This window comes from Geospiza fortis, unplaced genomic scaffold (genome assembly GCF_000277835.1).
Source record: "Geospiza fortis unplaced genomic scaffold, GeoFor_1.0 scaffold104, whole genome shotgun sequence".
NCBI lineage: Eukaryota > Metazoa > Chordata > Aves > Passeriformes > Thraupidae > Geospiza > Geospiza fortis.
In genome coordinates, this window is record NW_005054325.1 from 53,135 (window position 1) to 75,094 (window position 21,960).

General features: G+C 36.6%; 1 protein-coding gene across 1 annotated transcript in view; it reads right to left on the bottom strand.

Moving 5' to 3' along the window:
* SLC9A3 (solute carrier family 9 member A3) overlaps positions 1–21,960 on the bottom strand; it is a 50,109-nt gene that overhangs the window by 5,895 nt on the left and 22,254 nt on the right. Inside the window, 10 exon segments of the mRNA XM_005420948.1 lie at positions 2,540–2,669; positions 4,846–4,916; positions 6,728–6,817; positions 7,624–7,826; positions 10,448–10,668; positions 11,511–11,624; positions 11,626–11,665; positions 12,481–12,559; positions 14,484–14,644; positions 19,332–19,634. Coding sequence (XP_005421005.1) covers positions 2,540–2,669; positions 4,846–4,916; positions 6,728–6,817; positions 7,624–7,826; positions 10,448–10,668; positions 11,511–11,624; positions 11,626–11,665; positions 12,481–12,559; positions 14,484–14,644; positions 19,332–19,634 — 1,412 coding nt within the window.

Consider the following 21,960-nt stretch of genomic DNA (forward strand, 5'->3'; position numbering starts at 1 on the left):
ATCTGTTGGGTGACATTGTGGTTACACAGACTGAAAACATCGATGGTTTTAAATCAGTGGAGTGAAATCACATAGCAGGTCTCTAGATTTTAAGCAGTAATAATCAAGAAAAATCACCTCCCTTGCAGAACAGAGATTTTATCTACATTTCTCCAATTTTAACTGTACGGTGCTCCCTTTACACTTTCATATCCATGGAGCAAACAAAAAACATGTTCTCTTTTGACGTGGTAACCCATATACGTATCATAGTATGTGAGTTACCAATGGCATTAAGAAATACACTGTGGCCTCTGCAGGCAGAAAACTTGAGGTTAATAAAATTAAATTCTGGGAGAACATTGTCCCATCCATTTTCTTAAGTGAATCTGACTTTCTTTTCAAATCAAGTTTAATGTTTCATACATACATCATACCATATCAGCAGTGAAGGTATTTTAGCCAGAACAAGTTATGAACCATGAGTATTTTAAGCCACTTCCCTTCAGTTTCTCTGGGTTATTTTCATTTTTCTTGGCTTAGGTTCTCCCCTCTCAACTGTAAGGAATTTACTTAAATAGAGACTGAACTCTCTCAATTCTTATTTATTATACAGATGCACCACAGCAGCAAAGTTGAACAAAGAAAAAGATATAAAATCCTTTTTAAACTTCTCAGTTTCTTGCAAGTAAGAAGAGAGTGAATAGCTGGGCAGGCAGGTCTTTACCTGTCCTGGAAGAAATAGCTTCAATTTCAATGTCAGCTTGTAATTCATAGATATTTAGTTCAAAGATATATTTGCAAAGTGAAGTTTACTTTTAACACATTCTTTTGATACATTGCTTTAACAATTTTTTAGTTGTTAAAGCAATGTATCATTGAAGAAAATATTAAAGTGAGAAAGGTGAAATGACTTTAGGATTCACAACTCATAATTAATTTCTACTGAAAGAAAATATGTTGCAAAACTTCTGTAGAACTTGGAGAACTTTCAATTTCTTTTTCTATTTATATCAGATCAGTAGACATTTGCCCAACAGAATTTATCGGCAAGAAACAATATACACAAATAGGATTTGGACTAAGGTAACAAAAAGCAGTTCCCTTGTGTTTCATCTCCTAAAAAATTATTAAACTAAATTTTAGAAATCTGTCTTTACTATATGGGATCAAAGACATTATTGGATAAAAATTCTGACTCTAAATCTGCATGTATTAGTGATCTATAAAGGCCTTTGCATCTGTTAAAGATAAGAAACACTGTAATGAATCTACTGAACAGATTCTGCAATGAATCTGAACATGAGTTTCATGGTCATCCACCTCAAAGTCATTATCCAACTTTCTTCCTCTGAGGTGTGACCCAGAAATAATCACAAGAAAGAAAATTAGTTCTTGAGTTCAGATGGTCAAAAAACCAAATGGATAATTTTCAAAATCTCAAAAGGAAGAATTTGCTTGTCTTGTTGAACTATTCTCCATCTTCCATACAAACATAATTTCTGAATTTCGTCTTGTTTTCTGAATTCAATCTCCAAAATGATATGTTTCATTTGAAGAAGACTGCCTGGCTGTAGCTCATTTAAAAAAAAAAAAAGAGCTTAGCAGTACAAGTAGCATCAATGATAGTAACAGCTTTTATTTAAATTAAAGAAATTATCTGATATATCACTTAACTGTGAAAATTAATTCAATCAGAGATTATGAGCATGGATAGATTATAATTTCAAAGACCACTTTTAAAAATATTCCATTTAAAACTATCCTTTACACTTTATCAGTACTGCACATTCGTGGCTGTTGGAACTGAGGTGACTAGTTTCATACTGAGGAAGATTAGGAACACTTACACAATCGGGCAACATTGCTGCACTACTCCTGCAGAAGGTCAGAAACTTTCTTCAAATCTCCTTTAAAAACTTGTCCTATCACAAGTCTTAAGTTTCCCAATTTCACAACTCTTTGATTGCAATTGATATTTGTAGTATATTTTACCCTAATTACTGAATCGTGGGGGTTATGATTCCATTGAATAAAGTTACTCTTTTTTATTTTTTTTCTTTTGTGCATGTTACAGTGATCTGGCAGATCAAGATTAGCAGTCCCACACTTTGGCCATATATGCACATCATCTGTGATGTGAGAAGTGAGTTTCTTCAAATCAGATTTGTCATCACATAGACCCACTATCCTGCAGGAGCCAGTGTCCTGTCAACCCTGTTGATGCATTTAGAAAGACAACACCCCTCCAGAATTACAGTATTTTTTTCATGTAATGAATATAAAAACAAAGATATTCAGTAAAATGCAACAGAAACATACACTTGAAGTACAATATACTAGCATTTGGCGATCAGGCACAATATTGAGAACTACAGCTTCTCAAAACAGCAATACTGACACTCAAAACACATTAAAAAAATCAATATAGCAGAGCTGAGATGGGAAATAGTTTCCTTTAGGCATCTCCTGCAACAGATCAACTTTAGGTTATAGTACAAATTTTAAAAAAACAAATTCCAAGTGACGCTATAATATGTCAACAAGTGTTCATAAGTACCTCAGCCACATAGCTAATTGCATCCTTCAAGTTGAGCTCATGGAAAACATTAAGGATTTGGTCTCTTGATTTTTGAGCAGACCTTCTCATCAGTATTTTTCTGAGGTATTTCCTATCAAAATTGGACCACCTGATAATTTAAACAAACTGTGTTAATGGCAACAAGCAATTTTAGTTTCAAAGCATTTTTGATTTAGTATAAATTATATTTTTTTAGCTAAACACTTTGAAAAAAAGGGTGAACGGTGGAATGTGAGGGATTTGTGTCTTGAAGCTCTTCAATTAGTGCATAAAGAAAGTCAAGGAAAAGCCTGCTACAGACTTATGCAGCTATCATAAAGCATTTAATCAGTTCACTTACCCAACACTACTACAAGAGTGCTATGATTACAGTATCCCATTTCAGAGTCAGTAACACATTTTATACCTTGGGATATTATGCTACCTTATTTTTCTACTTCTGATTATGTTTAATTTTCTTCCCTTTTTGAGAAAGTAATCTGCTTTTCCCCAGGTGTATTGTAAGACAGTCAGACCAGAAAATCAGTTCAGAATGACAGTGCCCTTCCAGAAGCTCTACCAGAGGGCCTTATTTATGCCGCTGATGTGCTCTGCTCTGGGGATAGTAGCCATGTGTATTTTCAATTATTTACACTTCCAAGATTGTCTGATAGTAGAATATCTGCCCTGTCATGTTTAGGGTCCAAAAGATTAAAGGCTGTTGTACTTTCTTCTAACTTCCTCAACACTTCGTCGAAAGGGCATGAGGCAGCTTTGGAGACTACTGCTCAGAATTACTCTATCCATTTCGCCCAATGGCCATTTTGAGTTTACAGCTTTTGATTCAGACTGCTTAAACCATTTTTTATTAAATATTATTCACATAATTGATAACTATTCCTCTTCTCTGGCCAGAACACCTGACCAAAAGGCTCTAATTCAGGTTTCCACACCTGAACCCATTGGTGAGGATGCTAGGGGTTGCCATTTCTTTATGGAAGCAGCACTTTCATGTACATAAGAGTCCAAAAGACAGACTTAACTACATTTGTCATCAAGCCACATACTCAACCATTCATCTACATTAAGCTATTCCTTCTGTTCTTACTCAAGGGGATTACTTTCTGACATGCAAGAGGTCACATGTTAATCTGCCACTTTAAAAATATAACTTTATCTTTGAGGCAATATATCAAAACTGGAGATGTATTTGCCTATGTTACATATAGCCTACTGAAATTTATTCCCAAGAGGTAAACTACAAACTTAGACCAAAATAAAGATGTTCTCTCTGTAGTGCCTCATGAAAATTTTTTAATTAATGAAGAGAAAAAGGAAAAGAAGGAGAATGTCTCTATAACTGGATGCGGGTGAGCAATTCTCTTTGAGTTCCAGTACAAGCTAGCTTCAGCCTAAGAATTGTATTGTTTTGCATGATAATGTTAAACCTAAGCTAACAGACTCAGCTTCTCGGAAAGCATTAGGGGTGTGCTCTACAGAAAGCTAACACAACCACATAGCTTTTGGATTGGAATTGGCACGTTGAGTCAGCAAGAGGCTAGCAGGTCAAAACTGTGACTATTTGCACCTATGAAATGACCTGACTCCAGGGAGAGAATGGCCTAACTTGAAATAACACTCTTAAGGATATCCAGATTTAATGCCCTTTTTTCCACATTTATTCATCTAGGTATGGGAGTGCGTCCATCGCAAGGGTAAATCTTCACATGTACTTTAAAGGAAATGGTGTATCTTTCAGCTGAGTAATTCTGCTTCTCTCTAGATGAATCAACTATAAACAGAGAAGATGGTTCACTGGTTTCAGACTAATAGGCTGAAACTGTCGGAGCAATTTCAGAGCACCCTCTGCCATAACTTTCACAGGTGTTGAACACATCCTTGGAGAGATAGGAGAAACAGCTAGCATAGTTGTAGCTGAGCTTTTTTAGCGCCTCCACACATAGTGTTCATGACATGTAGTAGTACAAAGAAAAACCAACATTAACATTCTGGGTGAAAACTTCTGCAAATAGTCAGTTCTCTAATCTTGAGAGAATGACCCCTGTATGTGAACTGAGGCACCTACAAAGGCATAACTTGAACTGTGGAAGAGAAAGGAAAGATTTTAGTTGTAAGGGGACAAAAGTACACTGTTTTGACATTTGCTATATTTCCAGTATTTTCTGCCTCTTTAACTACATTTAGCATCCTTGCTTTCACTAAGCTCACAGGCTTAAAAAGTTATGATGTACAGATAATATTTCCTAGAAGTATTTCCAGATGATTCTAAATTGGTTACTACTTACTTGTCTCTCAGATAATGATGTCCTATTTGTCCAGAAATGTCTTCTATAGCAGAAAGAATGTGATCAAAGGCCTAGGAAAGTGAGAGTGGAATTAATATCTTTACAGAAATAAAAAAGCATAATTAGAAAATAGCTCTATTTATTTCAAGTTGTACGAGGTGACTATACAGAATAATTTTATGACTGTTATAAAACCTTTTCCCCATTTACAGAAGTACTAACTACTATAAGCTTTTCTTCGAAGGTCCTAAACTTTCTAACGAGTTCTTCATAAATTCACTAAGTATTCTTGAATTACAAGGGTCTCAATGAGAAGGTATTTAAACCCCCATTTTAACATTCAATTTTAAAACTTTTATGGACTCATTTTACCATCTCCATTTCTGCCCTATTAAGTACATCTGCCACTATTAGTGTAGGTGATTATTTCAGTTGAGCAGTTTCCACAGTAATTGTTTTTAGATGTTTCAGGAGTTGATACTCCCCTCGGAGTAGAAGTAGGCAATATTCTTTTAATATCTAGGGCAAAATTTCATACTGAGTATATTATCTGGCTGATAGAAATCTGGAGGCTTAGAACTCTTGATTCAAACCAAGGCAGCTGCAGGTACAATTTGGCCTTTTGGCCTGTGTATGGTTATAACATTTCACTCTGAACATTGGAATGATTACTGCAGAATTATACAGGTGCTAGGTTTGGAAGAGCAGGACTGACATTTGGCACTGGTGAGGCTGTATCTCTAGTCCTGTGTCCAGTTCTGGGCCCCTCACTTCAGAAAGGACATTGAGGTGCTGGAGCATGTCCAGAGAAGGGCAACGAAGCTGGGGAAAGGTCTGGGGCACAAGTCCTGTGGGGAGCAGCTGGGAGAGCTGAGGTTGTTAAACCTGGAGAAAAGGAGGCTCACTCTCTATAACTACCTAGAAGGATGTTGTAGGCAGGTGGGTGTTGGCCTCTTCTGCCATGTCTCAAGTGAAAGGACAAGAGGAAATGGTCCTCAGTTGTGCCAGGAGAAGTTCAGATTAGATTTCAGCAAAAAAATTTTCCCTGCAACAGTGGTAAGCACTGGAATAATTTGCCCAGGGAGGTGGTGGAGTCACTGTCTCTGGAAGTGTTCAAGAGCTGTCTGGGTATGGTACTGGGGGATATGATTTAGAGGTGACTATGGTGGTGATTTGTTGATGATTGGACAGGATGTTCTTGAAGATCTCTTCCAACCTTGATGGTTCTGTGATGTCTTACAGTCTCCCATCCTTTAACCTATATTTATATTGAAAAGTTATGTTTTCTTTTACTTAAAGAAAACTTTATAATGTGGTGTGAAAGTCAATTGGAAGAGTTTGTGTTTCAAAATATTCTAAAAGGGTAAAGAAATCCTGGGACACAACATTCACTCTGAATTAAACTGTTGTCATTAGTCTGGAATTTCAGTATATAATTATTCTGTACTGGGCAGCAGAGTATTTTTCTATGTAATGCGCAAGCTAAAAAGCCTGCTTTCACACCTTTTCCAAAAATTAAATTTTTGAGAAGGAAAAATAATTTTTTGGACATGCTTTGCCCTAGCAATTATCAATCATTCTGCTCTTTTAGATGAAGACAAAGAAGCATATTCCATCTGTGCTGTTTCCCCAGTACTCCCAGCCTCATTGAATTCTTAAATGAAAGACCAGAACTTTCATATTAATATCCTTTCACAGGACTTCAATCATAGAGAAACAGCAATGAACAAATAAGTTTTGAAATGTTTGAAGGATTTTGTTCTTGAAATTTGATAGCCCACTCCTTTACAAAAAAAGACATTTTCAGTAACAATTTTTTTTTCTCTTAAGGTGCTCTGTAAAAATGAAAAAGATACCATGAGGTTTTTTTTAAACATCTTACTCTGCCATGAAGTTTCTCATTCAGTTTTGGTTCTCTGTGTTCAGTTTTCTTCACTTTCAGCCACTGTACCAAAGGTTTGATAGTCAGTCCCTAAGGATTGAAACATGACAATAAATGCTTGGAAGTCCTCTTAGACTTTCCTCCAGCTGGTTAAACAGAAATAAAGCACATTTGTGTTTTATTTGGTGGTTCTCATACTTTCTCAGTTGATTTCTATTCCTTCTAGAAGATAGAATAATACAGTACCCTTAGTTCCTATTATAAAGGTTTGAAAAGACAACAGTGGAAAAATATATCATCTGTAAGAAAAATACGGTAGTGGAAGAGTAGAAGTGTTTCCTATGCCACTGAATGTGGTCTTTTCTCCACAAATCAGGAGTTTGTGAACACAACTATATTTTCTGTAATACACTTCAAAAATATTGTAAGCTGCTATCTACTGACATATTTTCATTTAAATTACTTTCTTTTCATCCAGAAAGTGCTATTTTCTTTGGATGTTAAATAGTTTCTTGTCCCACTGCTTGCTGCTATATTTTAAAACAAGGACTGAGGCTCAGGTAGATCAGCTTAATGATTGCATCTGCCCATTAAAAGGACTGTTCCCTATAGTTATTCACATGAGGTGAAGGATGTTTAATCAGATATTAACTTGGCACTATTAATACCAAGCAGCCAAGACTGAACATTTTTAGCACAGAGGAAATTGTGTTTTGCCCCATGTGGTCCCACATCAAAACATAAAATAGGATCTTTGTTACTAAAATTACAAATTCAATTATGTTTTCAGTTCAGTGAAACAATATGCAACCTTCAGCTGAGAACTGCTTTAAGCATTCAGTACATTTGGGGGACTCCTTCTCCTTGCAAGAAGCATGTTTAAGAAGTTAAATTACCTGGAATATAACAGTAAAAAACACAACAATGATAGTTGTGCTGACAAACAGCTTTCTCTCTTTCACTTTTTTCTCATCCAGAAGTGCAACAAGAGCAAAAGCCACTGCTCCTCGTAGCCCACCGTAGGACATCACCACCTGGTCTATTATCTCCAGCTGGACGGTTCTGTAGCGGTTAAGAATCCACGTCTGTATAACCACGCCTATAACAAACAAATTTCAGCATGTCTAGAAATACCCTTGTAGTATATGGTAGAGATAATTCATGCTATATATGTGTATAAAATATTGTGAAACTTCAAAGTTATGTCTTTTGACCACTCTGGCTGGGAGCAGAGTCTTATTTCTATTCAACTAGTTCCCGGACAACATTAAAACATTAAGATAATATCAGGTCTGTTAACGTATGAATGGGACTGTCCTGGGCTATGATTGTCGACTTCCCTGGCACCTGCACATGGGTAGATTGCATCTAGACTTTCTGCCATGATTGCTGGAATGTCTCAGCTACTCACAAGATCTGTGGCCTGAGATGATTACATCTGCTACGCTCAGGAACTGGTATCACTCTACTACATATGAATATGGACTTTGCCTGGATGCTCAGACACTTGTCTGGATCTCCTGACCTGCCTTTGTCTGTTCCTGCACATGTATGGATCCAGTTCTACATGTGAAGAGACACAAAGAAACGTGCAGTCATCCCTGCCTCAGGCAGAATAAACTGTATATAAGCTAGCTGCTTGAAGCACTTGGGGTGAAAACCTGGGGAAACACTGACACTTTGTCAGTTGAACCCTGGTTCGCCCAGCGCCTGCACCCAGGGCTGACACTCTCTTGGCTGGGGGGGGTTTTCGAAATTCTATTTTTTGTTTTCCATCTAATAAATCTTTGTTAAATTTCTTTCATAAATTTGGCTACTGATTTGATCATTTATAACACCCTTATGGAACGTCAGTATCCCAGCTGTGAGTAACAGAAATGGTGCCACCAGACTGCCTTTATAACAATCTTCACCATCTAATTCCCCCTCTTATCACTGTGTTGTCCAATTGGTGCCTTCTCATTACATTAAACCGAAGGAATTAGGTGAAGCTGCTTCTGTGAGCCAGCAGCTCTTCTGAGAGTGCTGCCCTCTGGCACAGGCACTCCAGGGAAATTTCTGCCATGTGCTGGCATTTAGAAATTCAGTTTTAGGTTTTCTAGCACTGTAACTGGTGATATGTACAGGGTCAGTTAACAGAAACAGGTTAAAACAGCACTGATTTAAGGAGTAAGTGTCTTACCCTTTGCAAATCACTGAAAATTACATTTTATAAGACAAGTCATAGTCTTATGAAGGGTTGTTTAGTTATGCTAACACTGTCTCCACACCTACAGGTGAGACGCTGCCTGCTGCAGGAGACCTAAGTCTCTAGCTATCTCAATGTGTCACAGAACTCCTTTCATACAGAGGGAAAACAGCTTCACCGCTCCTGTGACTGGCATGGCATGTGATTCCCACTGCAGCAGGCCAGGGCTGTTAACCGGTGCAAAACAGTTTCTTCTCTTTTTAGAAAACTTTGAACTTGTGCCAAGAGAAGTGTCTTGTCACTGTAAGGAGGGCCTCCGGAGGAGGGGACCTTGGAAATTCTACCCATCTGACTCCTCCAGGGAATGAGAACTGCAATTATGTAAGGCCCAATATCATCCAGTATTTAGTAATTTGTCAATGTCCAAGATCAATTACTTTAGCGGGTGCTTATTGTTATTGCTGAATATTTACTATTTACTTATCATCACATCTATTACAGGATTGTTAACCACTCATTTGAGGAATACAGAAAGTGTCAAAGACAAGACCCGGAAAACTCTTTTAAAACACCTCAGGCACGTTTGCAGTTACTGAGAGGCAGCTAAATGAACAATGCTTGCAGGATATTTAGAAAAGGAGGGCAAGGAGGTAGGCACTTCATTCAGCTCAGGAGCTTCTAGAGAGAATAAGAGCACAGAATCTAGGAAAATTGCCAGCTAGATAGATGTGTGACCTGTCATTTGAATTTAAGTCAAGGCAAATAGGCAATTAAGCTGGTTTAATTTTTTCCCAGGCGTAAGTACATACACCAAATTGCCATGTGTGTTACTCTCTACAAGTATTTCATTCTACAACTTTTTTGGGATTTTAGCAAAATTACAGCAGAACTATGTAGCTGGGCAAATCATCGTTGGTATTTTGAAATGTTCGCAAACTTATATAAACCCAGTAAATTGACAGTAGGTAATCTCTACCTGCCACAGCCTTATTTACTCAGTTTTTCATCAGTCCCTGAGAATTATTTCTTAAGCCAGAGAACCTGCAATGTTATTATGTATGGTCTGATATCACTGTGTGCCCAAAACCTGAAGTCAACCATAACATTAGCTTAAGACAATCTCTTTAGTGCCAATTTGAAAGAGCTGAAGGAAAGATATGGCTGACAAGAGTCACACCTTTTGTTAGGCTGCAAATTAAAGAACAAAGTCCATTCTACTGGGAGATTTTGCCATTACCATTTGCTGGGTCAACAAAGGTTAGCCACTGAATGATTCGTGCTAACTGCTGGGCTACTCATGTTCTCAAACATCATCAGAAATTAAATCCTGCTATATTTTCAGCATATGACAGAACTTACTCTAGAGCTTACTCTACTACTCTAATCCAAATCCAACAATAAATTCAACTAAAATAAAAGGAATGTTTTAAAAGGAGCAAACCTAGAACTCCAAATATTTTTTGGGGAGAGGGCTAAAGAATATGTGATTGCATCAGCAGTACAATGCAAGAACAGGAAGGTCACTCTCTTACCAATAACTCTATATACTGAGATGAAGACCAGAGTCAACAGAATAAAAGCCGTATTCCAAGTCCAGATCTCTGGATCCACAGCTGAAATACCCAGGAACATGAAGATAATAGTTTCTGCTCCACTGGCTAGCATTTTCATAGTATATCTTACAGTTGTAGAAGACTGTTCAGATATGTTAGCCTTGACATATTTCTGACAGCAAATGCCACAGAAGGTTATCCTAGAAAAAAAAGCATTGTTCAGAAAATATGTGTTGCAACATTTAATATTATTTCCATCTGTCTGTCACATAGTGATAAAAACCCACTATTAATTCCTAAGAAAAGATACATTCATGAGCACTTGTGGAGTCTACCCTTGGTAAAAATCATATCTCAAGCATACATGCTGATGTAACCTCAAGTGACCTGAAGACAGCACTTCATTAGAACATAACAGAATGTAATTCTCTTCAGATTACCATACTGCTTTCAGTACAAATTTCTAAACATTGTTTACATTAGACAAAATCTTAAACTAATGATCTGTTTGCAGAAAGATTTTCAGAACTTGAATACACTTACTCTATCATTTACAAACATGACAAGCAAAACTGAGAAGAAAGGCATGCTGGGAATCAATGGAGACTAAGAGAAGAAAGACCACAGAAGTACTCAAGCCAAAACAGGCAACATTTAGGCAAACCTTAGTGGCCAGCCAAGACAGAGAGAGAGGACAGAGAATAGTGACATTTACACAGTGGCTTAGAAAAATATTGCTTTATTTTCAAGTTATCTGTTAAGTCTGAAGTATTATTAATAACAGAGAGGAAAGAGTCATGTCTGTATTTTGCAAGAGTTCTCGTGTTGCTCAGCAGATACTGAAAAACTTGCATTCCTTTTCAAGGCTGAATGAAAGGATTGGTAAATTATAATCTAGTGCAATGTGAACTTAGTATTATCCAGCATAAACTTAATGTCATATTCTATAGTTGTCCCATATAATTTAGGTTTTCCTTTCAATGGTTTTAAAAACCATATTCCCTTCTCATCCCCTTGTAGGCAGTAATAAAAAGAGACTTACGCTAAGATGGCAGAAAGAGAAAGCATCTCTGCTGTGAGGTAGGACAGGTAGGAAATGATAAACACAAATCCAGGTTCAATGATCCTCACGTGCTTGGTGAAACGACTGACCAATGCCAACCAGTGTCCCACCGAGGCTCACCACGAAGAATGACACTGAAAAACAAAACACCTAACACAACTTAAACCATAATGGTTTGAACTAGTTGTCTTCCAGAGAGAGGAGAGCAAATGACCAGTAAATCACAGAAAAATTTGGAGGACATGTCAAATTAATTTCTAGGCTCAAGGCTTTTGAGCACTTGGTACATGAATGTAGAATTCTGTAGTAAAACAAGGCTACTTCTTTTAAGCCTCACCATTTTACTTTTATTCAAACCCACTGCATTCCTGTATACTATTTTTTTCCATGTTCTGTAAACAATTGATTTTTACAAAAACATATTATAGAATATGACAACGTCACTATTAAAACATTTATTCATAAGATAATTCAATTTTGTTTCGTGCAATGCTTGGAATGGGAAATAGTGACTAATTTTTCAGGGAAAATTTCTTAATAGTTACTGGCAAACATTGCTTGATGGTGATCAGTGATAGCGAGTGGCAATGCCTGTATGCAGTATGGACTTCCCTGGGATGCAGGGAGAGCATAGGCTGAAATTAGGGAAATGCTATTAAATACAAAGAAAATATATACAGCTGTCAGGTTTGGTGTTCTCAACAACTGAATTCCACATCTGTTGAGTTTCCTCAAAAGAAAACAGATCTGATTAAGTCTCCCAAATAGTCAGAAACATTTATTTATTTATTTTCTTAAGACATTTGCCTATGCCATAAGAGTGTGTGACTATGAGTAATAATGAAAAGGGCTGAAAAATAACAGTTACCAATAGCATAATAGTAGTATTTTTTTTTAAAGTACTGCATATATACACCAATTGCATGATACAGAATTCACTTCTACGCACCTATGCCTTTGAGACATTCAATCCCCGTCACATTTGCTTCACCTATCGCAACAAAAGAGTCAAACACATTGTACAGCACCTGGAAAGAAAAGTAGACTAATTTAATAATTGCTCCTGAATTGAGCCTACTAAAATAATCTCCTTAGGGGCCTCAACATCATGAAGTCTGAAATTGAGTTTGACTGAAGGAAATTCTGTCTCGAAGAAGAATTTTATATTTTCTCAAAATAAAATAAATGCAGTAGGCCAAGAAAAACAATTTTTTAAAAATCAAAAAATAACACAGCAATACATTTCTCCCTTCAATATGTCCTCTATGTATAAGAAGCATTGTTACATATAGATGTGTTTTCTAAAGCACTTCTCACTGGAAGATTCATTTACTCACATGTATAAGATAAATAAGATATTTAATAAGATGCTAATAATAAGATACTGAATTGAAATATGATTAATAAGTTGGACAAAGAAGAGAACATAATGATTGTGCTAAAATTTTTTGAATAATTGACTAACAGTGATTGAACTGAAAGTAATGAATTCACCTTATCCATACCTGTGCCTAAGGAAGTTTATGAGTATCATTTTTGAGACATACCAATTTTATCTGCTCTTAGTTCTTCCAGTGGTGAAAAAGGACTTTACTATGGCTTTCTCAGCTTTCCTTCTTGCACCTAAACTTGATAATTCTTATCGTGTTCACCCAGTCACAGGATACAGGTTACTTTTCTTCTGTAACAGTAGTCTTTTACATATTTATGTTTAAAGAAAGCTATACCATCCACTTTCTTCTGTCTTGCAGTCTTTCATTTTTCAAAGTAGTAACTCCACTGTTTCAAATTTCCTCTAGCTCTGGATCATACTTGCTCTTCTGTTTTTTCATCAATGAACAATCAAACTTTCTTTTATTTGTAGACTGTTTGTGTTCATTTCACAGTAACAAAAATCTCCCTTCCTTTTGAAAGCCAATGATGTTGATACCTGAGTTCATCAGAGGTTTATTTTAATTTTGGCAATACCTCAGAAGCACTAATTATACCAATATCCAAGGGCAATTAGGTTTCTCTGGAAGCCATACTGTCATTTTCAAACTCATGTGAACAGTTAGGCTGCTGCCAATGACCTTGGAGTGCTTTATCTCCTTGGTTTCAAAAAGTTAAGCCACTGAGCCTCATGAACATGTGTTACCCTCCCTTGCAGATAGGCAGGAGCAGGAATTGTAAATGATCCAAAAGTGAACTGAAGCTGCACAGCAACCTGGTTGCATAGCATCTTTCTGCCTTAGGACTTCCTGGTCCCTGACCACTAGTACTCCGCTACAAAATTATTGACATATGTTAAGAGGGAAAAAAAAAATTGTGTGAAAAAGTGTTTCAATCAAAATAAAAATCAGTAGACATCTGGGATTCTGCTACATCTATTAAAGCTTTTCTAAATTTAAAAAAATGTTTGCAAAACAAAAAAATCAGAAACTTTCTAAAATGTCAAGCTTTTTTTTCCCAATTTGGCTCTTTGTTATATATGTGTTTGATAAACATCTGATCAAAGTAAAACTAAGGGAGCAGGCATAAACACTTTGGAGAGTATTCTCTCTCTCACTGGCTGACGTATGCAAATAAGTTATGGGCATAACACAAATATAGAGAAAAATGTATGTGCATTAAAAAATAAGAGCAAAGGAAGGCTTAAAATCCCTGGAACTGATTTCATTAAGTCATGAAAGCCCTACTTAAAGAGCAAAGGCAAATAAACCATGCGCCCCTGAAACTTCATTTGGAGTGTCTAACCCAGGACTGTGTGTTTTATGTCACTTACCAGCTCCAAATAGCTTTCATGCTCAAATATCTGATGTTTGTAAGCAAGACAGAAAACGCCATGAGATGCACTGCAGTAGCCCATGAGTAGATACACATAGAGAGTACAGTGTTTCTTTATAGGGGAAAATGCACTTCAGAAGAAATCCCCTTGAGTTACGTTGACTTTGGGACATATAATTTACTTACCACAGTTACAGCATCATTCAGAAGTGATTCTCCAAAAACAATGATGAATAGAACTTCATTGACATGGACTTCTTCAAACACTGCCAGAACAGCTACAGGATCCACAGCGGCAATTAAGCTGCCAAAAAGGAGGAAGTCCAGCAGTCCAGACTTCAATTCACCTTCAAAAACAAAGCAAACAAATTATAACCAGAATAATCTCTGTATTATCATTATCAGTGCCAGACTGGGATGTTGCAGATAATGCCAAATACTGGAAAATAGAGCTGCCAAGGTATCAACTTGAAAGCGTATTACAGTGACTCCTTAGAAAGTTCTGCGCTGAGTCATGTTTTATCCTGCAAGTTTTGTTGGATTCAGCATTGGCCCATGTGGATCAAAGTTACTTCTGGGAGCAGGGCCAGTACTGGCCTGGTTTTGTTACAAGACAGTTCCAGATCTAAACTAGCTTTCTATTTGTGTGTGGCATGGTTTGTCTAACTTGACTAAATTACCCCAAGGTAGCTGAGAGCTCACAATATGTTAAGAGCACCATATCAGCACTTTTGAAGTAAATGTACCAAAATATTTCATGTCACAGGTCAAATTTGAGTTTTGGTTATTAAGAATTGCTACAGCGGTGTTTAACTGCACTCAGTACAACTGAACACCAATTGTGGCCTCCTTACTCGCTGATAGGTGTGGTTAAGCTACTTGTTCCCAAGTTAGGATTCATGAGGCTGTTAAATTGTCTGCAAGTAGACCATAAAAATAGATGAAGGACCAAAATGTACCTCAACATGTTTGTGTTGTAGCCCCTAAGGAATTTTGGCAATCATTTCAAACGTTTTGAAGGTACAAAACTCTGGTGACAGTGTAACCCAGTATTTTTTTTAACCTGCTTTTAGTTATTAATGTTATTTTGTTCAGTTATGCAAACAGACCAAGGCAAGCATTCACTGTCATTTGAAAAGTAGCAGAAAAAGAAAAGTAGCATAGCCACAAAAATGCTTTGCTCAGCTTCCTAAACACCTAGCAAAATCTACTCTCCTCATAAAATCAAAAGTGGAAACCTAGTCACTTTTTTTGTAGGGAAAAGATTTCTGAGCAGTAAAATTTCCTTTGTGTTCATCAATGGATGGAGGAAGCAAGGTTCATGAAGAAGTGATGTTGCCAAAAATTATACGAGGAAGAGCAAAGAAGGAACAGGTTGAGAATTGATTCATAAACACAATGCAGAGGCCCATGCCCAAAATTATCAGTCATGATTTCTACAGGTAAAGAATAAATTCATCTAATTAAATGGTTTTGAAGCATGAATCAGACAATGACAGTCAGTAGCCATAGCCACAGAATCAATAGCACCTGTAAAGTACTTCCAGAACAACATGGCTACCCCTCTAGAAAGAACACCGAAAGGTAATTTTTCAAATTCAAAATGGTTTGTGCTTAGAATGTAAATGAAACAGAAACCAGATTCCAAATAGTTTTGATACAAAATGTCATAGGCTTATTTACTCAAGAAAAGGATACTTGTATGGGCAGTCAGAGGCAGGAGTAAACGACACCTTGTTATATGTGACAATGCCCAATATTCTGGTGGAGCTGCAGATGTATATATTCTCTTAGCTACTATCTGCCAATCAGAATATCTACAAGGTTTCCGTACAGTTTGTAGGGATCTTGGTATGGCCCTGGAAACAGAAATTCATAGCTTGCACAGATGTATAACTACCTTATTTTTTCAAGAATATAAATAATCTTGTTCACGCTTGGACCTATGGGGCTGTGAACAAGGACTGAGCCTATCAGTTTTAGTGTGCAAGTGGGGTTGAGGCAGTGACCTTAAGTCTGTGCCAAAACTTCTGAGAACAGCCTTGAACCTAAATCTAAGCAATGGTTCCACCAAATGTTGTCCTTCTCAAGCAGGCCTAAGGAAGGAACAAGCCCAATGACAATAACTATCAGATATCAGGGTATAATAGAATGTAAGGTTTGAAAATAAATTGGCTCACTGAGATTGCTTATCTTTTTTATGTGTTACCAATTATAATCATTGGTACATTCTTTGAAGACTTGCAAATCTAGTAAGCAAACATTTATGGGGAGATTAGGACACATCTATAATTCCTACAAAGCACTGTCAAGAGGCCTGTAGTTTCTAAATCAGACTTTCATTTACAGTAATAACAGCAGTTATTTTCATTTGGTACATGACTGTGGCTTCCTCCAGCTCATCAGTGATGCCTAAGATATGTTCACTGGGCCCAGTTTAAGACTTTTAGACACACTCAGCATGTTGCAGCTATGACCCTACATTGTACAGCAAAAACTGTTCGAAGAACAAGTCACAACCCCAATACTACAAGTGTTAGTTCTCCAGTGGACAGTGAACAGTTCACTGTAATCAGCAATTATGTAATTCTTCCTATTCTGTGGAAGCAGACTGATATGACTAAAGGTTGACAATTAATGTGCTAATCTTTTTATTTCAGTTCCAAAGAAGGATTTCTTCATCATTATCACCTTCTCCATTTTCCTTCTGCAAATTATTATATCTCAAGGGTATTATATGCCAACAAAGAGCTGATTTTATGCTTATTTATGTAGGAAATCTATGCAATCCAGTTTGGATTATGCATTCTTATATCGATGGACAGTACTACAAGCCCACTGAATGTCAAAGCTAGAAGTCATTTGGTTTTAGTTCATCTTAGTTTGTAGCAGATTTACATTTCTACATTTTAATGATATTACTTTTATCATTATTCACTTCAATTGTAGAACAAATGGGATAGAAATAAATATAAGCCATGGAGCTTCAACCAGAAGGTACTATGAACTCTTCTAGAAACTGATCAACTCAGCATTCTCCTATCTTCAGCAAGTAACAACAGAAAGGTTTTTCACAGTGTGGTGGTTAGGTCTTGTTGACCTCTTGGAGGTTAAGACAATCTATTTAGTAGATTAGTAAGTCTGTGTCATGTCAATATTTTACACTCCTACTCAGCTTTGCTGGAGAATGACATAGTTTGAATCAGGGACAGCCTTGTCTGGCCTTTTTCACAGCTGGAATTAGAACTCTCGTAGGTCTTCATGGCAAAGATAGGTCCCCACAGTACACAAATAATGTTCTTTCTAAACATTAAAGTTTGACAGACATGTCAATTTATCGTTCACCTTTATTAACATCCCCATATTTATCTTGTAGAGCTTTAGCTGTGACCTGTGGTAGGGGCTGATTGCCCTGTGTAGCTATAAGCTCAGAGTTCTAGTATGCATTGTCACTAAAAGATTCTCATACTGATGAAGCAGAACATATAACCATCAAACCCAGATTTTGCAGTTAGTCATGAGTTGTTTACAGACTGGGAGTAAAAGAATAATTTAAGTGAATTTTCCTGCTAAAATAGTTTTTTTGGGAAAAGAGTCAACTTTTCTATTTCACACGCTGTAAGGAAATCAATCTTTTCCATTTAATGACTTATAGGAACATATTTTTAAAGTAATTATTATACATTATATTTCCAAGAACAGTTTTTTTAAGAAAATATTTTTGGTCCTATTTTTAAATTGTTACAAGCATCTTGGATATTTAAATTAAGAAATCCTTTCCCAATTTGCAGTAGAAATATCCCTGTCACACATTTTCTTTCTGAACACCTGATTTTAATTATAAACATGATATTGTGGATTAAATATGTTGCTTAAAGTACAGTAAACCTCTTATCTACCTAAAAAATGTCAAAGATTTTTGCATCTGAGCTGTCTCCTCTGTATCTTCTTAAGAAAATATTACTGCTTCTAAAATTAGAGTTATAATAAGGCAGATATCTAAAATGTATCCATCATAGCTGTCTATATTACAAACATCTGCAATTACATAACATGAGTCTTAAATGAAAGTAGAGATTAAATACTGCTGTTCTGTGCCTCTTCTGGCAGCCCTGTGCCCTTACATCACAGTGTAATTAAGCCAAATATGTCTTGGAATCATAGAATGGTTTGTGCTAGAAGGAACTTCTTACACCCTCCAGTTCCACTACCGGGGACACCTTTCACTAAACCAGGTTGCTCAGAGCCCCATCCAACCTGGACTAGAATACTGCCAGCGATGGGCCATCCACAGGTCCTCTGGGGAAAGCACAAGCAATAGAAAACCGTCACTTTTTGGATTTGTGGTCTAGGAAATTGTGCGTCAGCCACCCTTTCAAGCCCCTTTGGACTGCTCCCATTAAAATGGCTTCCTTTTTTTCTTTTTTTTTTAGTAAGACATCTACTATTTCATTCTGTAAAACTTCTAGATCTTGTTACAATTTCCAGACTCAGAAAATGCAAAAGAGATGTGTAGATGGGTCATGCATATATATCCACTCAGTAGCCACTTAATATTGGGTAACACTTACTATAAATAGCACTTAATTGCATTAATAATATTAAATAATATTAAATACAATAATAACATTTAATATTAAATAACACATAATACTAAAGCTGACTTCAGGAAGACACTTTCATTTCAGAGTAAGTTTTAAGGTTTCTATCACAGCAGAAAGAAACAAGCCCTTTAGTGTGTATTTTTTCCAGATGTCCATTAGAGAAAGAATCCTGAGCTTTATCCTGAGAGTGTGCACACACATTTAGAGCAGGACATTATGAGAGACATGGATTCAAGTAGCTTTTATACTTTTGCTAGGGAAGATTTTTCCCTAAGGAAAAGGTCATTTTTAAATTTGATAAAGATATTACAAATTGCTCCCATTAAAATAAAATTTTTCTGCTAGAAAGAGTTGTTACATTGTAACTTATCACCCATCTAACAGTATATACAATGGCATTCATAATTGTGTCTTCACAGATCAAACTTACCCATTATTCCGGTCAGATAGACGCCGTAAAGAGATAAACCGGTTGTGGCAGCATTCCAGACTGTCCCAATAACAGCATACAAAAGGATGGAGCCAAGATTTCCGAAAAACAATCTATTTGGCATAAAATATCCAGCATCCAAAACAATGGGGGGCAGTAAATAGAAGAAAAATACAGTTGGTGTCAGGGAGAAGGAGGCAAGGTGATCTGCTGCCCATACAATGCCACCAAGGAAAAGACCAAGGACAATCAGCAGAGCACTTTCTGGAACCACGCGAGTGACTTTGTGGGACAAGTGGAAAACTGCAAGGAAACACAAAAACAGTGAGTCAGAAATGAAATGGAGGAACAATTTGAGCGACAACCGTTGTTAGCTGGCAATTTTGAATCCACACAAACTTTTTGCTTTTACTGTGATTAGATGCAAAAGCATGCATGGAATGTTTGGGAAACAGACACTTATAGAATAAAAAAAAGGAGTCGATCATCAGATTTTATTACACATATTTTAACTTATATGAAGCCCATATTCCATGACATTTATATCCTTCATTGGATTGTCTTCTCTTAACAAGATCTGTTTAGGGAAAAATGATGTTCTGCGCAAAGCAGTAAGTGCAAGGCTGAAAAGCAATGGAGAAGTCCTGGAAATGTGTGATATTATGGTTTATTTCTGTAACTAGAAGTACACATCCAGCCTCCTAATTATTGTCTTTAAAAATGATCAGTTTATTAACAGGTTTATTGGAAGATATGATAAGGATACTGCAAGAACTAGTTTCAAGACAATTCTTTTTGAATGTATAAATATTCTGATAATGTAGCCTGCAGCAGGAAAAAAAATGAAGCTTATATCATGGGAAAACCTTTTTGAGCCTTTTCTTCAAGACATTCCTAATAAGGATTTCTTATTATTCAGAGGCTTTCTGAAGGAATTGAGGCTTTAGTGGTTCCTTCAAATTCGTATTTGTGCGAAATGGTTCTGCAGTAGGCTGCTTTCTTTTGTATAACGTGTCACAAAATTTGTATATTACAATAGTCTGTAAAATCTGTTAATAAAGACAAAGAATATATGGCATCTATCACAGGAAAACATGTAACAGTATGGTGTGGTCAAAATATATAAACTAGCCAATGATTAGAAGGAGGGAAAATTACTGAGCTCCATGAGCAAATCTAAAGAGACAGAGAGGTGGCACAACCAGACAGAAAAAACAAACTGTTCAAGGTGACAGAAACACAACTAAGACTGCAAATACATGTGGCAACATATATTTATAGTGCATTTGATAGGTATTGGATAAAAGAAAATAAAAAAGCACAGAGAAGAACAGAGAGAAGTCTACAAAGAAAGATGGAACATAAAATAGGAGGAAGAGGCAGAAGTGTTGTTTAATAATAAGTAAGGACGGGTGGTTTAATTGACTTTCTTGGGATTTCTGTAAGCTTGTCCTTCAGTTTATCTTAAGTAATGATGTGGCCCAGATGGCCTGAACCCTGGTACTTTGTGAAACTGACCCAATAAACGTGGCTTTACTTACATAAAAAATACGAGTTATACTTCAGGAAGAAAATTTTAGCAAAAGCCACCAAGTTTCTCCTGGTTTGAACATCAGCTGTGTTGAAGCTGTTACAATGCTAACACAATTTAGCTAAGAACTAGCTTGGACAAAAATCCATCATTATGAATTCCAGACTCTTAAGCCATAGTGGAGAATCTTTCCAATGACCATGCAGAGATCTTAGACGAGGTTACTTTACTGAGAGAGCATTGTTTTTCTTCCCATCCAAGTATTTGTCCTTGTCAAACATTTACTAGTCACCTTTTAGAGTGTTTTAAGGGCCCCACTCCTGAACTGTCAGCTTTTGCCTTGGCTGCATCTACACAGGCACCATCCATCATTATAGCAGCCCCACAATAATGTGCTTCCTTAAGCTATAGACCCTTCATGGTCTCATCAGAATAGAAAACATAAAAGTGACCACTGCCTCCCTATGCCAATAATGAGCATGAATGTAGATGTTCCTGAGTGTTTGCAGACAAGACTTGAAAACATGTTGGAACACAGCTAAAAAGTGGGATTAATACAAAGGCAATCAGACATGAAAACAAACTGCATTTAGTGAAGCTGACTAAACCATGCCAGCTTTCTATGTCATTGGTGTCATGTAATGAAGAGATGAATGACACTTCACAGAAACAAACACTGCTCTTTCTGTTAAGTTTCCTCTCTTTGTTATAAAATTCCTTGGGCTTGCACTAGAAAAGAAGGAGAGAGAGGAAATTAAATGAAGAAAAATAAACTAGCTACTATTCCATGTGTACAAATTGTGGCATTTAGCTTCTCAAAAGTCCTTCCTACTAGTCATTCTTGATGCCTTGAATTTCCAGTCAGTGAATTATCAACTAATTTATCACCTCACAGAGAGGGATTATCTCCTTATCCCTGAAAATGAATGTTGCTGAGCTAGTCTTACTAACCAAAGTCTGTTTTTCGTACTCTTACATTAGCAGATAAGCCATGACTATGAGAAGTTAAAGTTAAAAATTTAAAATGAGCCTGTGAAGACTTTTCAAAACTAGGCATTTGGGAAAAAAACAATGTCCAGCTAAAATTTCATATTTTGG